Source organism: Pavona decussata, unplaced genomic scaffold (genome assembly GCF_977016875.1).
Source record: "Pavona decussata unplaced genomic scaffold, jaPavDecu1.1 SCAFFOLD_64, whole genome shotgun sequence".
NCBI lineage: Eukaryota > Metazoa > Cnidaria > Anthozoa > Scleractinia > Agariciidae > Pavona > Pavona decussata.
This window is the reverse complement of record NW_028145484.1, coordinates 2,204,309-2,222,986: the sequence shown is the minus strand read 5'-3', so window position 1 is coordinate 2,222,986 and position 18,678 is coordinate 2,204,309. Positions and strand designations below refer to the sequence as shown.

The window sequence follows — 18,678 nt, the reverse complement described above, 5'->3', positions numbered from 1 at the left end:
TTTTTCCGAGTATACCTGTGTCACTTACTGAATAATACATCATTCTCACTTTATATCTTGTACTGAAGGCATATAAACTTTAGCCACTTATCGACAGGGGGTAAATTTTATTTTATTTAACACATCAAGTTTGTCCTTCTTATAAACTTATTCGCACTTTACAGGAGATGTCCCGTCATTACTCTGCTCACAACCCTCTCTGCTGAAATCCACACTCCTCTCAAATGATGAATCGTGAACAAGTGGTTTTTTACATTCATAGATGGTTTTCTTATAACAGGGAGACTAGGCATTTTTTAAGGGCGATTTACACGGTACGACTTTTTCGCATGCGACAAGCCTACGACAGGTATACGTCACCAATTTTTTTGTTCGAACCTACAACTCGCTTACGACTGTCGTGTACGTCATAGAAATGTCGTAGGATTTTAAAACATGTTTGAAAACCCTACGACAATCGTAGGTAAAGGCAATGTTGAGTGACGTGAGTTGTGTGCGATTTTTTGCATGACGCGAGGAGCGCGGGCTCTAGAAATCGCATGCGACAGTCGTAAACAAAAGTTGTACCATCTAAATCGGCCTTTAGAGAACTCATGTGTTGCCAATTATACTATTTAAGTTTTAGACTGAATTAAAATGTTTATCTTTTGATACATTGGAGCTTACTTATAAATCGTAAGTAATGTTCTGTCAGTTACCTTATCTTTTCCGCCACATATAACTGACATGAAACGAGATATCGAAAAATATTTCGAGCTATTCGTATCAAAACATAAAGTTTTAAGTATCACTCTTAGAATTCCGCCACCAATGGTGTCTATGGTGACGATGGAACTTCTTTAACAAAAACAGAAAGGATCTGTGTGATGGCCAAAGAGCTGTCAGAATAATGAATTGAAGGATGGCGTCTTGGCGGAGATTGGATCGGCTTGCGACCTCCAGAAAATACATAAATGCCCCATACCTACTCTAACTCCCTCCCTTCCTTCCTCCCTCCCTACCTTTCCCCCCTCCTTCTTCAGCGGGAAATATTGATAGATGCATGCGCTTTTTTCCGTTTTTAAGAATTTTTCCTTCACTGAAACTGGGACGTTGATCAGCAATGTACAACATCAAAAACACTAGCTACTCAAACATTGCCCTTGGCCGCATGGAGTTTCATTAAAGTTTTGCAGATTCGAATTATAATAACCAAATATTTGCTGCAAATTAGTGGATTGATAAACCCTATTCCCTCCCCCCGCGCTCCTGATAAGTGCATTAGGGCCAGAAACGACTGTTGCTTGGCACTGATTTTTCTGTCTCAATAAAATCGCTTTCCAACTTTGACTAATCACGTTCAGGTTATTATTAGGGAAATAAAAGTGCCTCGAAAATCGTCTGTGTTGGTTGTTCATAAGACACTTGAACATGTTGTTTACTGACGGTTATGGTGTAAGGAAGAGTCTGACCTTATACACAGCACTGATTGGTGGAGGAAATACACTGACAGAAATAACGTAAAAACTGATGAAATAATTCCACCTTAATTGTGAAAAATAAAGCAGAGTTTGATCCTGTCTCTCTGGCTTCTTTCTCCTTTTGAATTTGTCGATTACGAGCCCTTTGTGTTTGGATGAGAGATGAGCGGTTCTGTTTAAGAAGAGTTCTAAGAATTGCGTTATGAATTTGTGGAAATTAAAGTACAATTTGATCCTATCTTGCTATTGTAACAATTGAATATCGTTTTGCTGTATTCTTGCCTTCTTTTCGCCTTTGAATTTACTGATCATGAGCCCTTTGTGTTTGTATGAGTCAGTTATTTGGTGGAACTTCGAGACTCCCACTCCCGTAATCAATGGTTATAGCAAATGCTTTACCGGCCTCGATGAGAACAGGTGCCTGAATTGTGCTCCGAATTATCCGAAGCTCTTTGAGGCATTACTTAGTGATTACAGCTGTCTGCAATATTTGAATTCGTCCAAACAAATTGTTCAGGAGTTTTTCGTTCTAAGTAATAAGAAATACTTCTGGAAATATGAAAAAGGAGCTATTTTCGGCATGGCTGTTTTCCTTTGACCAGGCTTTCTTAATTCTCCTCCCCCCCCCCCCCCCTCACCAAAAAACAAACAAACTAATCCGAGCTTTTCTTCGTTACCGAGTTAAGACATTTTCATTCATTTAGCAGCCACAAAGATGTAACACCATCCTTCTTTATTTTATGATAAACTTTTTGTTACAGACATGTATTTAGCGAGTATACCCTGAGACGATTTTGAAACAAAAAAAGTCTTCTACAAAACAGCGTAACCACAATTATTAAATCAAGCGACCTTAAAGCTATACTTTCCCTTATTTCGTGAAGGTTATGGTGCAGTTGCTGTTGGCGGCGTCCATTTCTCGTCATGGAACGGTTACTGGCTCAAACCAAAAATGCGCCAAAGTAACTGTGTTGAGACCACATGTAGAGTTTGGGGGTGTGTGAAACATGTAATGTGATGTAGTCACCAGCCTTCAGATTGAACACCCCGCCAGCGTACAAGGTACCCTGACCTGTTCCTGGGTATGTAGGATTAAGAATGATGACCGCGTTATTATTTACACGCCGGAATAGTGACTCTCCCAGTGCCATGGTAGTAAATTTGTGCGTAGATGTAGTATCGTCCAGAGATGGGCACAGTCAGTTTTCCGTCTTTGTACGTCATATCGCCTGCAAGATGGCTGAGAGGGGCGCTGAGAGACCAGTCTTTGATCACTAGAAAGCAAGTAAGAAAGCGTAAGTTTACTTAATAATTTAACACATCATATTGAACAAAACGAATTGTACAATCAGATCCCTCAACACGCTGCTTTAACTTTGATATGTAAATTTTTCCAGCCAGCCATTGTATGAGAGCTCAAATCACAAAAATGGTAAACAAACGAACAATGACGTATTTCTTCCTTGAACCCAGGTCCCAACGCACTTAATTTCCGGAAAGAGCGAAAACACTGATGTGCACCTCGTTGAACTGAAGAGTGACATAGAGAAGGACCGAGGCAGGACGGAACCAAGCGACTTTTAGTAGGAATTAGTTTGTCTTCCATTTCTGTCTTAAGTTTGATATAAGTGTTCATAATTTTCGGGTTCGCACTGTATTAACTAGTGATAACAAAAAGCATTTACTTAGCAATATTGTTTCAATATAAATTGTGACCAATGAGGTTTAGCCTGGTATTCGAAAGTCAGATTTATGTCATCAGTATTTATCCTTCTCGGAAATTTTCGTCAAATCAATCCATTTTTAGTCTGAAATCATTGAATACAAGCATTTTGGGAATTAATTTATTCTCTGAGTAATTTGGAATTAGCCATTAGGATGGATTTTCGAACTGATTCAGGCTTTTTTGACTCTAGCTAACTGACTAGGCCGTAGACCATGCAAGGTTAAATCTTGAAATAAAAACAAATAGCAAGGAAAATACCTGTATTCTTTTGATAAGTTATGGCCCTTTTATTGGCAGCTTCGATGTGAGCTGATGGCTTGCTTGTGTCCTTTCATCAGCAAAGAGAGGAAGAAGAAGAAAAATATTGTTATAATATGATAAGTTCACTGATGAACAAAAAGTTTGAATAACGTATCAGCTGAAATTGTCATAAAGAAACTTTCATCGATATTACTATCAGAAAAATGAGAATTTCTGCGTTTTGGTTTAAATTTTATTTGCCTGGCTTTTTTACGGTAATTAACTCTGAAATCATCAGCAACTCTTTGACTGGGTTGTGAATTGGGGGATTGTCTATATCTCCTGAAACCGCGCAGGTCTACTCTTAAAAGGTTGGCTACGGACTTAAGAATTCAAAACCGACCAAACTTTCGCTGCTTAGTGCTACCCTGATGTGTTAAACTCTCTTTGAAACGCTCCAGCTCTAACGCCGTCGTATTCTACAAAATTCCTGCTGTAAGCTTAGCCAATCTTGAGACAGCTTTGAAAATGCGCAAACTCTGAGCGTACACTGCGACTGAAAAACGTATCTTACCTGCAAAGAACATTTGCAAGGTGTGCCTTTATCGCCTTTTGATCCATTATCTCCTCTCTCGCCCTTGTCACCCTAAAAATATTACATTTGATGTCTGTGAATATTACAATATTCGTTCTGTACTGCAAAGCGTAGATTATCACAGCCTGTACCAACACAGAGGAAAAACAAAAGAATGTACTTGTAAAACACGATGATCTTCTCTGTACCTTAATGCCGTGATTTCCGTGAACGTTGATGTTAATAGGTGCACACGGCGATGCGCAAACGTTCTGTGGAACAAAAGGCGAGATTGAAATAGATTATTCTCAAGGGAAAAAATTTGACTCATCATAACTCAAGTTCCTCTCCTACTGAGCCAAAGTTTAATGTTGAAACTTAAAATCCTGAGGACCATGGCGGATATTTCAGTGACGTTCAAGGAAGCGCTCTTACTTTTCCTTCGGCGAATTGTGACATTTTCATTGCAGTTTTCTGAATTTAGACCGATGATAAAATCTGAGAAAGCAAACATATCACTCCGTTTATATGTTCTCGTGGCTAACAGGGTTGAACAGCCGTTCAGGAAAAAGTGAAAACAGAAATGATTGAACAAGAAGTGATTGAACAAGAAATTTTTTAAAGTGAAAATGCTTCACAAAATGCGTAATTTTCTGATAGAATAAAAACTTAACGGGATTTTGGGTGAACTTCCTGAGCTAAATGGGAGAAAGTGAATTTGCTTTGACGCCGCGACTGAGTAACAATAGCGATACATTAATGCGCCAAGGAACTATAGTTATGAATCTTCCAGTTTGTTTACTATATCTCAGGATTCTTATTTTTGATAAAATATTAGATCGATTTCTTCACATGAAATTTAGAACAATTCAATTTTCAAGTTCACGAAGGAAGGCTCGTTCACAATCTTATCTCTCGTACGAGAAAAAAAGTCTGAAATTTGGAATTCACGGCTTACCGTTTTCTGAAGGTTAAAGCTTTGTTGCAAAAATTTGCTGTGAGACAACACTGAACTTACCTGGTTTCCAGATGTATTTCCCGCTTGGCAGAAATGCAAGTTGGCACAAACCAGGGCAACGAAGATAAAAACGAACTTCATGATTTCGACAGCGCTGAAATTAACTCTGTTGAATAAACACAATTAATAAAATCCGAACTGAATTATTTTACTTATGGAGAATTTTTATTAGACTGGCAAGAAAAAACAAGACATGCCTATGCCCTCTTTAGAGTATGATGTATGTCTTATGACGAGGCATTAATATGTTATTTATAATTATTTAATGTATCTGATCATTTCTTTTTCTCATGGTCAGGTCAATAAAAGTTTCCATTTGATATTTTAATATCAATTAATATTGTTGACGTGATCTCGGCAGCATGTTAATGTAAGGAAGTTTTTACCGCCTGCTGTTCCAAACATTTTAATAAGATTTGTTCAAAAGGTTACGTGGCATTGATCAAACCCCACGATTTAGCATTTTTATCAGACATATTATTTTCATATTCAAACATCACTAACGCTCCAACTTCTTCAAGTAGCTTAAAGCCTGAGTTTGACAAATTTTATATAAAGTGCAGCCAAGTCTTCCTTTTTAGCTTATATTTCGTGTTGGGTTACAAACATGGTTGACTAAGTAGCTAGTAAGCTAGTAGCTAGTAGCAAGTAATTTGGGACATGACGAATGTCAGAGTGGGCGTTTCTTTAGAAAAAAACTTATTTTCAATGAGAAAATTGGGTGAATCAAAATATTAAGAACTTTTAGGAAACATGACGGCAACATTAACGTTGCGTACTTGAACATTCTGATTCTATCAGCTTGCACAAAGTGGCTGGACTAGATAGGAACAGCCGATTGATAGCAGCGCTGTTCAAGTTCATCTTGATCAGGAAAAACCTCATTTACATTTATTTTCAACACACAATTTACATATGCTATTGTAAAACTGGTTTTGTCAAAAAAACCTCGTCGATTGGTCGCCATGTTTGTTTTGAATCTAAAACGACTTCATGTAACGATACACGAAAAGTAGTCCTAGTTTCCAGGAAACTTACAACATGTAACAATATAAAATAAACGGTAACTTAGTTCTGCGCAATAATCGCTACATGTTGTCATTTCCGTAGCTTTATTTTGGGAGTGTCCATTCTCTATACCGTAACAACAGTCCTTTGGGATGCTGGCATAATTCCACTCACTTTTATTTTTTGGAGTTTTTCAGTTCACTTTCTTGAGCCCTGATTTATCTCGACTGACTGAGTGATTTGCCTTAACATCTCATCTTTATCAAATGTTTCTGTTACAGACAAATTCTGGAATTATGTGCCGGTGAAGAAGGACGCCATTTTTTCTAGGCGGTCTTTCAGTTTGTGACGTTTCATGTTATCATGTTTCCAGTTCTGGAAGTTCAAGCTTGTTCTTTAAACACTTATCACGTCTATCAATTACTAGTGTTTTTGCATTTTGGTACAAACTGTATTCTCCTTTTGTCATGATCTACCTTATAAACCGTGCTGCGTGATCTCACTGTGTATACGCGTTACGGAGCGGTGTTTGTGTAAATCTTCGTAGAGTTTTGGTGAAAAAGGTAGAGATGAAAGGTTCAGTGATCAGTGGCACGAGTTGGAGTTTGAACTTTTCTGTTTTCACCCTGTAACAATCAATTGAGTTGAATACTTTGGATTGGGCAGCTACACCTTCCGTATTCATGTTTTTTTCGGAACTCTAATATTTATTGTCGTATATTTGCTCAGTGCTTTCGAATTAATCGACATTCGTTTAGAGTAGTAAGGAGTTTATATCCACAATGCATTGCTTTGGGGAAAATTTTCAACGCTGAAAATGAGGTTCGGTATAGAAAGCTATTCATCTCACGCAGTAAAAGAGTGGCTAAACATTTTGCTTTCCTACTACAAGAATATCATCGCCGCTTCACTCATTTTCAAATGGCACCAGCTATTGGCTTACCCGAGTAGAAGAGATCCCTACACAAATTTAAGGTGTTATGCTCAGTCTACATTGTAAATAGTGTTACGCATTGTTAGAAATTTAGTTTTCTAATAATGTTAGTATTGTAAGCAGTGTTAGTGTTGTAAGTAATGTGTGGTACTTAAATAAAAAGAAAAAAAAGCAACAAAAAGAATCAGTCTCTTTAAACAATGACATTCTAGTAATTTTCAAGAAAGCTATTCTTTAACTCAGTGAAATACATTTTGTGATTTTTATCTCCTGCATAACTTAATAGCAGCTGCCTTCAGAATGACAGTTAATTTTGGCGTCTCATCGTATCTTAAACTCTTAAATTGTCCCACTCATAGTCCCCAGAAAACAGGCCATGATATACAAAAAAAAAAAAAAAAGTTGCAGCACTTAAAAGTACAATACTATTGTAATGTATAATTGACTGTTATAATCTCTTGGCTAACCTGGCTGAATGGAGAGAAATAAACGGATCAGACGGGGACAAAAGCCATGATGGGCTCTTTTGTTATTTGATTCAAGGACCAGTTCACGCTGACCCAAAGGGAAATCACGACGAATCCAGAATGTTTTCACCTTCCCATCCTGCCGGTATGACAAGATAATAAACAGCTGACCACGATTGCCACGTTGAAATTACAAATCTCTTCTTTGGATTAGTAACAAGGAGACTTTCTAAACAGTAGTGACACATGATTCTCCTGTAGCTCAGTGGTAGAGCATCCGAACTAGTAATCGGAATGTCTTAGGTTTGACTCCTGATAGGAGCAGCGGGATTTTTGGCTTCCGATACCTGTGTCACTTACTGAATAATACATCATTCCCACTTTATATCTTGTACTAAAGGCATATAAACTTTAGCCACTCGTCGACAGGCGGTAAATTTTATTATTTTTTAACACATCAAGTTTATCCTTCTCATAAAATTATCCGCACTTTACTGACGATGTCGATCCGTCATTGCTCTGCTCACAACCCTCTCTGTTGAAACCCACACTCCTCTCAAATGATAAATCATGAACAACTGTTTTTTTACATCCATAAATGATTTTCTTATAACAGGGAGACTAGCCATGTTTTAGAGAACTTACAAATAGTAATAAAAAAATTAAATGTGTTACCAATCATACTATTAAAGTTTTAGACTGAATTAAAATGTTTATCTTTTGACACGTTGGAGCTTACTTTTAAATTGTAAATCATGTTCTGTCAGTTACCTTATCGATTCCGCCACATATAACTGACATGAAACGAGAAATCGAAAAATATTTCGAGCTATTCGTATCAAACATAGAGTTTTAAGTATCACTCCTAGAATTCCGCCACCAATGGTGTCCATGGTGACGATGGAACTTCTTTAACAAAAAAAGGAAGGATCTGTGTGATGGCCAAAGAGCTGTCAGAATAATGAATTGAAGCACGTGATGGCGTCTTGGCGGAGATTGGATCAGCGTGCGACCCTCCAGAAAATACATAAATGCCCCATACCTACTCTCCCTACCTTCCTCCCTCCCTTCCTGAGCGGGAAATATTGATAGATGCATGCGCGTTTTTCCATTTTTAATGATTTCTCCTTCACTGAAACTGGCACGTTTTCGATGACGTTGATCAGCAATGCACAACCTTTGAAACACTAGCTGCTCAGTCAAACATTACCTTTGGCCGTATAGAGTTTCATTAAAGTTTTGCAGATTGGAATTATAATAGCCAAATATTTGCTGAATCGAAGGATTTGAGCAAATATTTCTTGCAAATTAGTGGATTGATAAACCCTATTCAGGCCTCTTCCCCCCCCCCCCCCCCCTCTCCTCATTTGCGCATTGGGTCAAAACAAAGTGCCAGCAACGTCTGTTGCTTGGCACTGATTTTTCTGTCTCAATAATATCGCTTTCCAACTTTGACCAATCACGTTCAGGCAATTATTATTACAAGTGCGTAGAAAATCGTCTGTGTTGGTTGTTCATAAGACACTGGAACATGTTGTTTACTGATGGTTATGGTGTAAGGAAGCGCTCTGACCTTATACATAGCATTGATTGGTGGAGGAAATACACTGACAGAAATAACGTATAAACTGATGAAATAATTCCTACTTAATTGTGAAAAATAAAGCAGAATTTGATCCTGTATTTCTGGCTTCCTTCTCCTTTTGAATTGATCGATTACGAGCCCTTTGTGTTTGGATGAGAGATGAGCGGTTCTGTTCTAAGAAGAGTTCAAAGAATTGTGTTATGACTCATAACTTTGTGGAAATTAAAGTATAATTTGATCTTATCTTGCTATTGTAACAATTGAATATCGTTGAATATTGTTTATCCTTGTGTTTGGATTAGGAAGTTATGTTCGAGACTCCCACTCCCATAATCAAAAGGTTTTAAAAAATGCTTTACCGGCTTCCATCAGAACAAATGACTGAATTGTGCTCCGAATTCTCCGAAGCTCTTTGAGACATTACTTGGTGATTATAGCTCTCTGCAATATTTGAACTCGTCCAAACAAATAGTTCAGGAGTTTATCGTTCTCGTTTTAAGTAATAAGAAATACTTCTGGAAATATGAAAAGGGAGCTATTTTCGGCTTGGCTGTTTTCCCTTGACGAGGCTTTCTTTTCTGGAAGAAGGAAGCTGGCGACTTAAATTCTCCTCCCCCCTCCCCCCTACAAAAAAACAGACAAACTAAACCGAGATTTTCTTCGTTACCGAGTTAAGATTTTTTCATTAATTTAGCAGCCACAAAGATGTAACAGTAAACACCATGCTTCTTTATTTCAATATAAACTCTTTGTTACAGACATGCGTTTAGCGAATATTTTCTGAGACGATTTTCAACCAAAAATGTCTTTTACGAAACAGTATAACCACAATTATTAAATCAAGCGACCTTAAAGCTATACTTTCCCTAATTTCGTGAAGGTTATGGTGCATGCGCTTTTGGCCACGTCTATATATCTCTCGCCATGGAACGGTTACTGGCTCAAATTAAAAACGCGCCAAAGGAACCGTGTTGGGACCACTTGTAAAGTTTGATGGTCAGGTGTGAATTATGTAACGTGATGTAGTCACCAGCCTTCAGATTGAACACCCCGCCAGCGTACATGGTACCCTGACCTGTTCCTGGGTACATAGGTTGAATTATGGTAATATCCTTGTTATTTACACGAATTAAGAATCTTCCCGTGGAAACGTAGAAAATGTTTGCGTAGATGAAGTACCGTCCAGAGATGGGCACAGTCAGTTTTCCGTCATTGTACGTCATGCCTCCTGCAAGATGGCTGTGAGGGGCGCTGGCAGACTAGTCTTTGATCACTAAAAATTTAGTTTAAGTTTACATTAATAATTTCATGACACATCATATTCAACAAAACCGAATTGTACAAACAGACCCGTCAACACTTTGGTTGAACTTTGATATGTAAATTTTTCTAGCCAGGCATTGTATGAGAGCTCAAATCACAGAAAAGGTAAACAAATGAACAAGGACGGATTTCTTCCTTAAACCCAGGTCCCAACGCACTTAATTTCTGGAAAGAGCGAAAACACTGATGTGCACCTCGTTGAACTGAAGAGTGACATAGAGAAGCTAAGGACTGAGGCAGGACGGAACGAAGCGGCTTTTAGTGGGAATTATTTTGTCTTTGATATAAATGTTAATAATTTTCGAGTTCGCACTGTATTAACTAGTGATAACAAAAAGCCAATTCTAACATTTACTTAGCAATGTTGTTTCAATATAAATTGTGACCAATCAGGTTTAGCCTGGTGTTTGAAAGTAAGATTTATGTCTTCAGTATTTATCCTTCTCGCAAATATTCGTCAAATCCATCCATTTTTAGTCAGAAATCATTGAATACAAGCATTTTTGGAATTAATTTATTCTCTGAGTAATTTGGAATTAGCCATTAGGAAGGATTTTTGAACTGATTTCAGCTTTTCTGACTCTAGCTGACTGACCACGCCGTAGTCCATGCAAGGTTATTTCTTAAAATAAAAAAAATAGTAAGGAAAATATCTGTATTCGATTGATAAGTTACGAATTTTTTGTTAGCAGCCTCCATGTGAGCTGATGGCTTGTTTGAGTCCTTTCACCAGCGAATAGAGGAAGAAGAAAAAAATTTTGTTATAATATGGTAAGTTCACTGATGAACAAAAAGTGTAAATAATGTATCAGCTAAAATTGTCATAAAGAAACTTTCATCGATATTACTATCAGAGAAATGAGAATTTCTTCGTTTTGCGGTTAAAGTTTCATTTGCCCTGTTTCACGGTAATTAACTCTGAAATCATTAGCAACTCTTTGACTGGGTTGTGAATTGAAGATTGTCTATTCCTCTTGAAACCGCGTCTATTCTTAAAAGGTTGGCTATGGACTTAAGAATTCAAAACCGACCGAACGTTCGCTGCTTAGTGCTACGATGTGTTAAACTCTCTTTGAAACGCTTGTATTCTACAGGAGTCCTGCTGTAAGCTTAGCCAATCTTGAGACTGTATGCTCTAAATATGCGCAAACTCTGAGCGTACACTGCGATTGAAAATCGTATCTTACCTGCAAAGAATATTTGCAAGGTGTGCCTTTATCGCCTTTTGATCCACTATCTCCTCTCCCGCCCTTGTCACCCTAAAAATATTACATTTGATGTCTGTGAATATTACAATATTCGTTCTGAGCAAAGCCTACATTATCACAGCCTGTACCAACACAGAGGAAAAACAAAAGAATGTACTGCTAAAACACAATGATCTTCTCTGTACCTTAATGCCGTGATTTCCGTGAACGTTGATGTTAATAGGTGCACACGGCGATGTGCAAACTTTCTGTGGAACAAAACACGAGATTAAAATGGATTATTGTCAAGGGAAAAAATTTGACTCACCATAACTCAAGTTGCGCTCCTACTGAGCCAAAGTTTAATGTTTAGATCTTAAATCCTGAGAAAGTCCCAGATATTTAACGTTCAGACACCCTTGATTTTATTTTTCTAATCACATTTTACACGGCGAAAACATACTAATTTCTCGTTCTGCGAATAGTGACATTTTCTCTGCGTTTTCTGAAGTTAGAGCGACCATAAAATCTCACTAGTCGAACGTAAATGTGCTCACTTCGTTTTTCTTTAGCTACAGTCGTGGCCAACAAGGGCTGAACAAGAAAAAAACTTGAAAACAAAAATGAGTAGTAAGTGATTGAACAAGAAATTATTTAAAGTGAAAATGGTTTACAAAATGCGCAGTTTTCTAATAGAATAAAAACGTAACGGAATATTGCGCAAACTGTCTGAGCTAAAGGAGACAAAGTGAATTTTCTTTGACGCCGCGACTAAGTAACGAATAGCGATATATTTATGCGTAAATGAACTATAATTGTTAACCTTCCAGTTTGTTTACTATATCACAGAATTCTTCAGTCTGTTTGTTAAAATATCAGATCAATATATTTTTTTCACATGGAAATGAGAACAATTCAATTTTTCCCAAAGGGTGAAAGCCGTTCACAATCTTATCTCTCGTAGGAGTAAAAAGGCCGAAATTTGGAATTCACGGCTTACTGTTTGCCGAAGATTAACGCTTTGAAGATTTCCTGTGAGACAACAACTCCTTACTTGGTTTCCAGATGTATTTGCCGCTTGGCAGAAATACAAGTTGGCACAAACCAGAGCAACGCAGATAAAAACGAACTTCATGATTTCTCCAGCGCTTAAGAGTCATTGTCTGAGAAAACCAGGCAGAGGTGAAAGATGGGGGTCGGCCGATTTCCTTCAAACTTTCACCATTTAATGTCTGTCCGAAATGATAATGAATGATGCTATTTAGCAATTCTCTTGCTGTTGCGTTTCGTAGTTTGACCACCCCCCCTGGTTTTGACCCTTACTGACCCTGATGTCACGCAAAATATATCCAGAATTTGAAGCTCAATAAAATATATTTCGCGTCATTTCTGGGGACTCATATCGATTGCTTGTATTGTTTATCGTCTAAAAAACGTTGTTAAAGGAAAATATCCCGACTTAACATAAAACTTAATTTTTTATGGAATTTTGCAATTTCCTTGCGATCGCGAAAATGTCTTGGGCCAAATGCGAGGCAATTTGGAAACTGTTTTTCTCAAAGGTGTGGCGTTCCTTTTCAAAAATTTCTAGATATTTTTTAAGCCAAACATCTGTTCTCCCAAAATCAGCAAACTCTAACTTGAGCCATTAAAATGCGTTTGCATGAGCCACGCTCGAAGTCAAAGATGACTCGGTATTTTTGCTGATAAAGTTCCACAGCGGGTTTTTCTCGGTTTTTCTTTATTTCATCTTCTTCTTTTTTGGTTTTTTGTTTTTTGTTTTTGGATAAGCTCGATGAAACTATCCTAACTCTTCGAGGTAGAACTTCCCTGGAAGATTTAGTTGAGTGACGCTTTGGGCAGGAATAACATCAAATTGGTGTTAGCTCACACTTGATTCGATTATGCGTGACATGTCACGGTACATTGGCAATTTGTCAAACGTGATCACAAACAGAACACATTTCCCACTCTTTTTTTACATTTGCATTTTAAACTTGGTACCAACAAGCATTTCCCTGAAACTATATTAAGTCTTGGAGCCAGTCTGTTGTTGATAATTGTTAATTAAAATAAAAACAGCATCAAATACCTGTGAAACTTGCCACGGCAAAAGGACCTCCGGTATGTTCGTTACATAACAGACAATTGAAAGAACAACAAATCTTTCTTCTGTAATGCGTTGGGTTCCGCCATAAATCTGAAGTGCTCTTTCTGGTCTGTGGGTTCGCCTTGTGGCGCTGAAGGTGTTGGTTTGAAGATTTGTCGCTTGCTATCCTGTACACGAGATATTGAATCGCACTGGCTCGTCAGTCTTGGTTTGGGAAGAAAGCGTGGCGCGACGGGTTGAAAGATCTCCGAAGCCGATTTGATTCTCAACAGAGCACGTAAATTTGATGTCCCTGAAGATGAGAAGGAGGAATGACTGTTTGCCCCAGACATCACAAGAACCTTACAACAGACTAGACCGGCCGATAACGGACTATGTGTTGCCACCCAAGTTATAAGGGACAACTTGTGGAACTATACCGAGTCATCTTTGACTTCGAGCGTGGCTCATGCAAACGCATTTTAATGGCTCAAGTTAGAGTTTGCTGATTTTGGGAGAACAGATGTTTGGCTTAAAAAATATCAAGAAATTTTTGAAAAGGAACGCCGCACCTCTGAGAAAAACAGTTTCCAAATTGCCTCGCATTTGGCCCAAGACATTTTCGCGATCGCAAGCAAATTGCAAAATTCCATAAAAAATTAAGTTTTATGTTAAGTCGGGATATTTTCCTTTAACAACGTTTTTTAGACGATGAACAATACAAGCAATCGATATGAGTCCCCAGAAATGACGCGAAATATATTTTATTGAGCTTCAAATTCTGCATATATTTTGCGTGACATCAGGGTCAGTAAGGGTCAAAACCAGGGGGGGTGGTCAAACTACGAAACGCAACAGCAAGAGAATTGCTAAATAGCATCATTCATTATCATTTCGGACAGACATTAAGAGCTACTGACAGTAAATATCAAAAATCCCACGACAAAGAGGAAATTTCAGATTTCATTTTATTTCACATAAATGTTCCCTTTGGTGAACTATTTTCAAAAATCACAATTAAAAGTTCCACCGCTCTTTCCTTTTTCTAAAAATTAGGAAAGTTGAATTTACGGATTCAGCCCCCCGGAAAAACGGGAAAATCATGCATCTTTAGCAGCCTCGCACACAGCAACGATAACTACTCCCGTTTTTCTATCTCGGCTGCAAGTAAATCTCTCTATTATCTCTCGTTTAGCGTAAAAATGAAGTCGCAAGTCATATTTTTAATGTGCTAATTCACTAGTTGAAGACAGCGACCTTTGGATACAGTGCGAGCCAGCGAGCCATGAGTCATACAAGCGAGCCATGCGAGGCATGCGAGCCATGCGAGCCATGCGAGCCATGTGAAAAAAAATCGAAAACTATCTACACGCAAAGCGTTTCTACGGCGTTTGGACAGCACCGCTTATGGCAAACAGCCAAAAGCCAATGTGAAAAGACAATTAATGTTTGAACACCAGCATTTAAAGCGTTAAATATATTTTCGTACAGAAAAATGACAACAAGAACATATTATATTTCTACTTGCTGGTGATAATAATAGAAATGACAGGCCTGCACGGCTCACTGCGTTATGTGGTGTACATTTTTATGAACGCTGCCTTTATATTTTTGCCCTAACGAGCATGTCCTTAAGAGATTGTCCTCTCTTGTAGGATATAATTGGCGGATTTTTGAGTATGTTTCTCAGCAAAGGCTGATTTTGTATGAACTTCCAGTTTTGCATCAATATATTTTTAAGGTTACGCACCGATGGGTGGTACGTTGTAACAAATGGCAAGATTTGTTTACGAGTTTTTTTCTTTTGCTGTAGAGCCGACTGTCTTCCGGCGAAGTTGACTTCTGATAACGTTGTCTGTATCATCTTGTGGGGGTATCCGCGCGCTATGAGGCGCGATTTAAATTTGCAGATACTTTTTGCAAACGTTGTTTCAGAAGAATTTGTTCTCAGTAGTCTGAGTGCTTCGCCTTTAATAAAACCTCTTTTAACACCCAAGGGATGGCTCGAGGTAATATGTGTATACTGAAAGGTTTCAGTAGGCTTGTAATGTGTACGGATGTCAAGAATCAATTCATTTCTGAAACGTTCTCCTTTAAAAATTATTGTGTCGAGAAAGCTAGTCTCGTTCTCTGAAATTTCGGCCGTAAATTTAATAGTAGGATGGAATTTGTTAGCTTGTTCAATGAACAGGTTAATTTCCTTTTCGTCACTATCCCACAGTGAGAAAATGTCATCAATAAAACGTTTCCATTCTATTGGTTTTTTTTTTGCTTTGACTTATCATTTTTGTTTCAATATCGGCCATAAAGATGTTTGCAAATGCAACGGCCATTTTTGTACCCATTGCAGTTCCATGGGTCTGAAGGTAATTTTTTCCAACAAATTGGAATGAATTTTCCTGAAGGATAAGTTTAAGCATTTCTTTGAGGTAGTGTGACGGTATAGGAGGTTTATTGTTGTGGAATGCCTCGTATGCTGTGCATACTGTTGTAATACCCTCCTCCTGTGGTATATTTGTATACAAGCTTGTTACATCCATTGAGACTAAGATAGTATCTTGAGAGACCTTTGTCTTTTCTATGACGTTTACGAAATCCGTTGTATCTTTTAGATACGATTTCTGTTTTTGTGCGCCAGTGGCTGAAGTAATTTGTCCACAAAAGATGCCATCTGCGAACTGAATAACATACATAAAACATTAGCAATGATGAATAATTCATTGCACAAAACAGCTGACAACAGACTAAAGCGAAGGTAAATCAGGTAAATACTCACTTTTTCAAGCAGTTTATTGCTAGATGGATTCGATTGAACTGGATTGTCCACAAGGATGGAAGATTTTTTGAAGATCCGGCCACGAGCACGCTAAACGGTTCGCACGATCGAAACAGGACAGGAAGACTATCGGAGAGGGGAGAGAAAGTCAAAATTTGTCGCTCTCCCTCGACCCAGACTGTTCGCGTCCAAAATAACATGGCCGCCGCGTGAGCCATCGCGGTTTACAGTCGAACCATGCAGGTCAAGCGTACCCCCCTAGATTCTATTAATGAATCTATTATTTGAAAATTGAACCCGTTAGTCGTTTCAAATATTCAAATCAAAATTAGATTTCTGATTGGATTATACCAACCAGGGTACAAATAATGCATGAAACCAGAAAACCAGAAAGCCCGCGGGAAAAACCCATCTCAATATATTCAGAGCGGCAATTCTTGATTTATATAACAGTGGATTTTCCAAAAAACAGATTTCTCGTGATTTACAGCAGTCAACGCGTACTGTCAGAAAGAAAATTCGCCATTTTAAACCGGGCACGGTGGGTCCTGTCGCGTAAATTTAAACTCACTAATGATCACTAAATGAACATTTTACGTTTGTACACTTGCGTTTTTTCCGTTAGTTATTCAAAAACAAAAATGAAAAAGGACTGGAAGCGTTTTATTATAACAAACGGTTCTCTTTTTGAGGTATATGCAAATTAATTTAGCGAAAAGTATGCGAACTCACAGTGAAAGATGTTCATTTCAGTTGACCTTCGACAATGGCAGCACATGTGTTGCGCTATTCGTCGACATATAATGGACAGTCTGGTGAAATAATAATATATACCAAACTTTTTCATGCTACAAGGTAGGTAATGCTATACATGAAAGATAAATTGGAATTTTTCAGCCCGACTCATTTGCAAGCGCTTGACTTTGTGCTCTTGCCATGACCAAATTTGCATAACGAATTATATGAATGTGTCAACAACATGCAGGAACAGTTTGAACGAACGAGCTGTTTCAAATGTACTGTAGTTTGAATTTTACAGGCTATTGCTTTTACTGTTAGCGCGGATCTATGTTCTGCGAATTTTAATTTGATCATTGATCCGCGTTAACAATGAATAAATGAATGCATTCTTTGAAACGACTAATGGGTTCAATTTTCAAATAATCGATCCATTAATAGAGTCTAGGGGGGTACGCTTGACCTGGTTCGACTGTAACATATTCGCGATTGAAAGCACGTTTCCAATAACAAAACAAACTATTTTCAATTAAAATATTTTTAAAAATTTATATGTTCCGATGGCTCGCATGCCTCGCACGGCTCGCACGGCTCGCATGCCTCGCTGGCTCGCAGATTATCCGGACCCGAAGGGAGTCCGACCTTCGAGGGTTAGATTTCGAATTGAAATTAGGGCCGATTTCAGAGGCCTATATCTGTCCCGGCATATGTTTTCTGGAGCAAATCTATAGGTGAAGTCTAACCTTAATCCTTCCTTTTCACGCTCTCGAAGTGCCTTTTTTGGCCCGCTAAAAGCGAAGCATCCAGAAGAAAAAGTGTGCAGGGTATTTTGACTAGTTCGATGGCTCGCTGTCACGATTACCGTCACGCAAATCACATAACTAAAACAATCAACTCATCTAAAGTAAACGTTTTTTTGCTCTCAACGACAAATCTCGAAGGCAGGTATTTAATATTTCAGTTCCTTTACAATACCACGTCATTATTTCAAATTTTGCAAGTAGTAAATATTAGAAACCGATCCACCGTGGGACTCGATGTACATGATAAATTTTGCCGACATATTTTAAGCGCCCGTCACAAACGTTGATATCGCACTATACAAACTTCCTGTCAAATCTCACCAAATTAACTATTATACTCTTGCTATCTACATCAAAAAAATATTTCAAAAGATAAATGGCTCATCTTCAAGATATCTACTAACTTTCTGTGTCGATTTATAGAGTTGAAACACAACAACAACGTATTCACATACCGCACAGGCAATCACGGGTTAATTAAGTTTGTCCGAAAATACAAAAAGAGCTTTGTACTCTACGTGCTGTAATTAGCATTTGTTTTATCTACTCAATGACAGAGGGCTTACCTCACTTTCTTAACTGTTTGACTGTAAAGTTATATTATAAAGCGACAAGATTATTTGCATTTCTACTAAGGAATATATTTTCCATAATCGAATCCTGAAGGAACTAATTATAGAACAGGAATACTCTGACTGATTGTCTCACCACTAAACAGGAACGTATTCGTTTCCTTTGGTCGATTTTATG

The 18,678-nt window shown here is 38.0% G+C and overlaps 1 protein-coding gene across 2 annotated transcripts in view; it reads right to left on the bottom strand.

Annotated features, from left to right (window-relative positions):
* Positions 1 to 12,669, bottom strand: part of LOC146478407 (tumor necrosis factor ligand superfamily member 10-like) — a 35,519-nt gene extending 22,850 nt beyond the window's left edge. Inside the window, exon 1 of one of the 2 annotated variants that reach the window (XM_085111937.1) lies at positions 12,577 to 12,669. In XM_085111937.1, the coding sequence (XP_084968063.1) occupies positions 12,577 to 12,657 (81 nt within the window). In that variant the 5' untranslated portion in view covers positions 12,658 to 12,669. Of the gene's footprint in view, positions 1 to 5,018; positions 5,186 to 12,576 lie in introns of those variants that run through there. The other variant, XM_085111934.1, reaches the window with a different exon arrangement.
* Between the last annotated feature and the right edge of the window lie 6,009 nt (positions 12,670 to 18,678).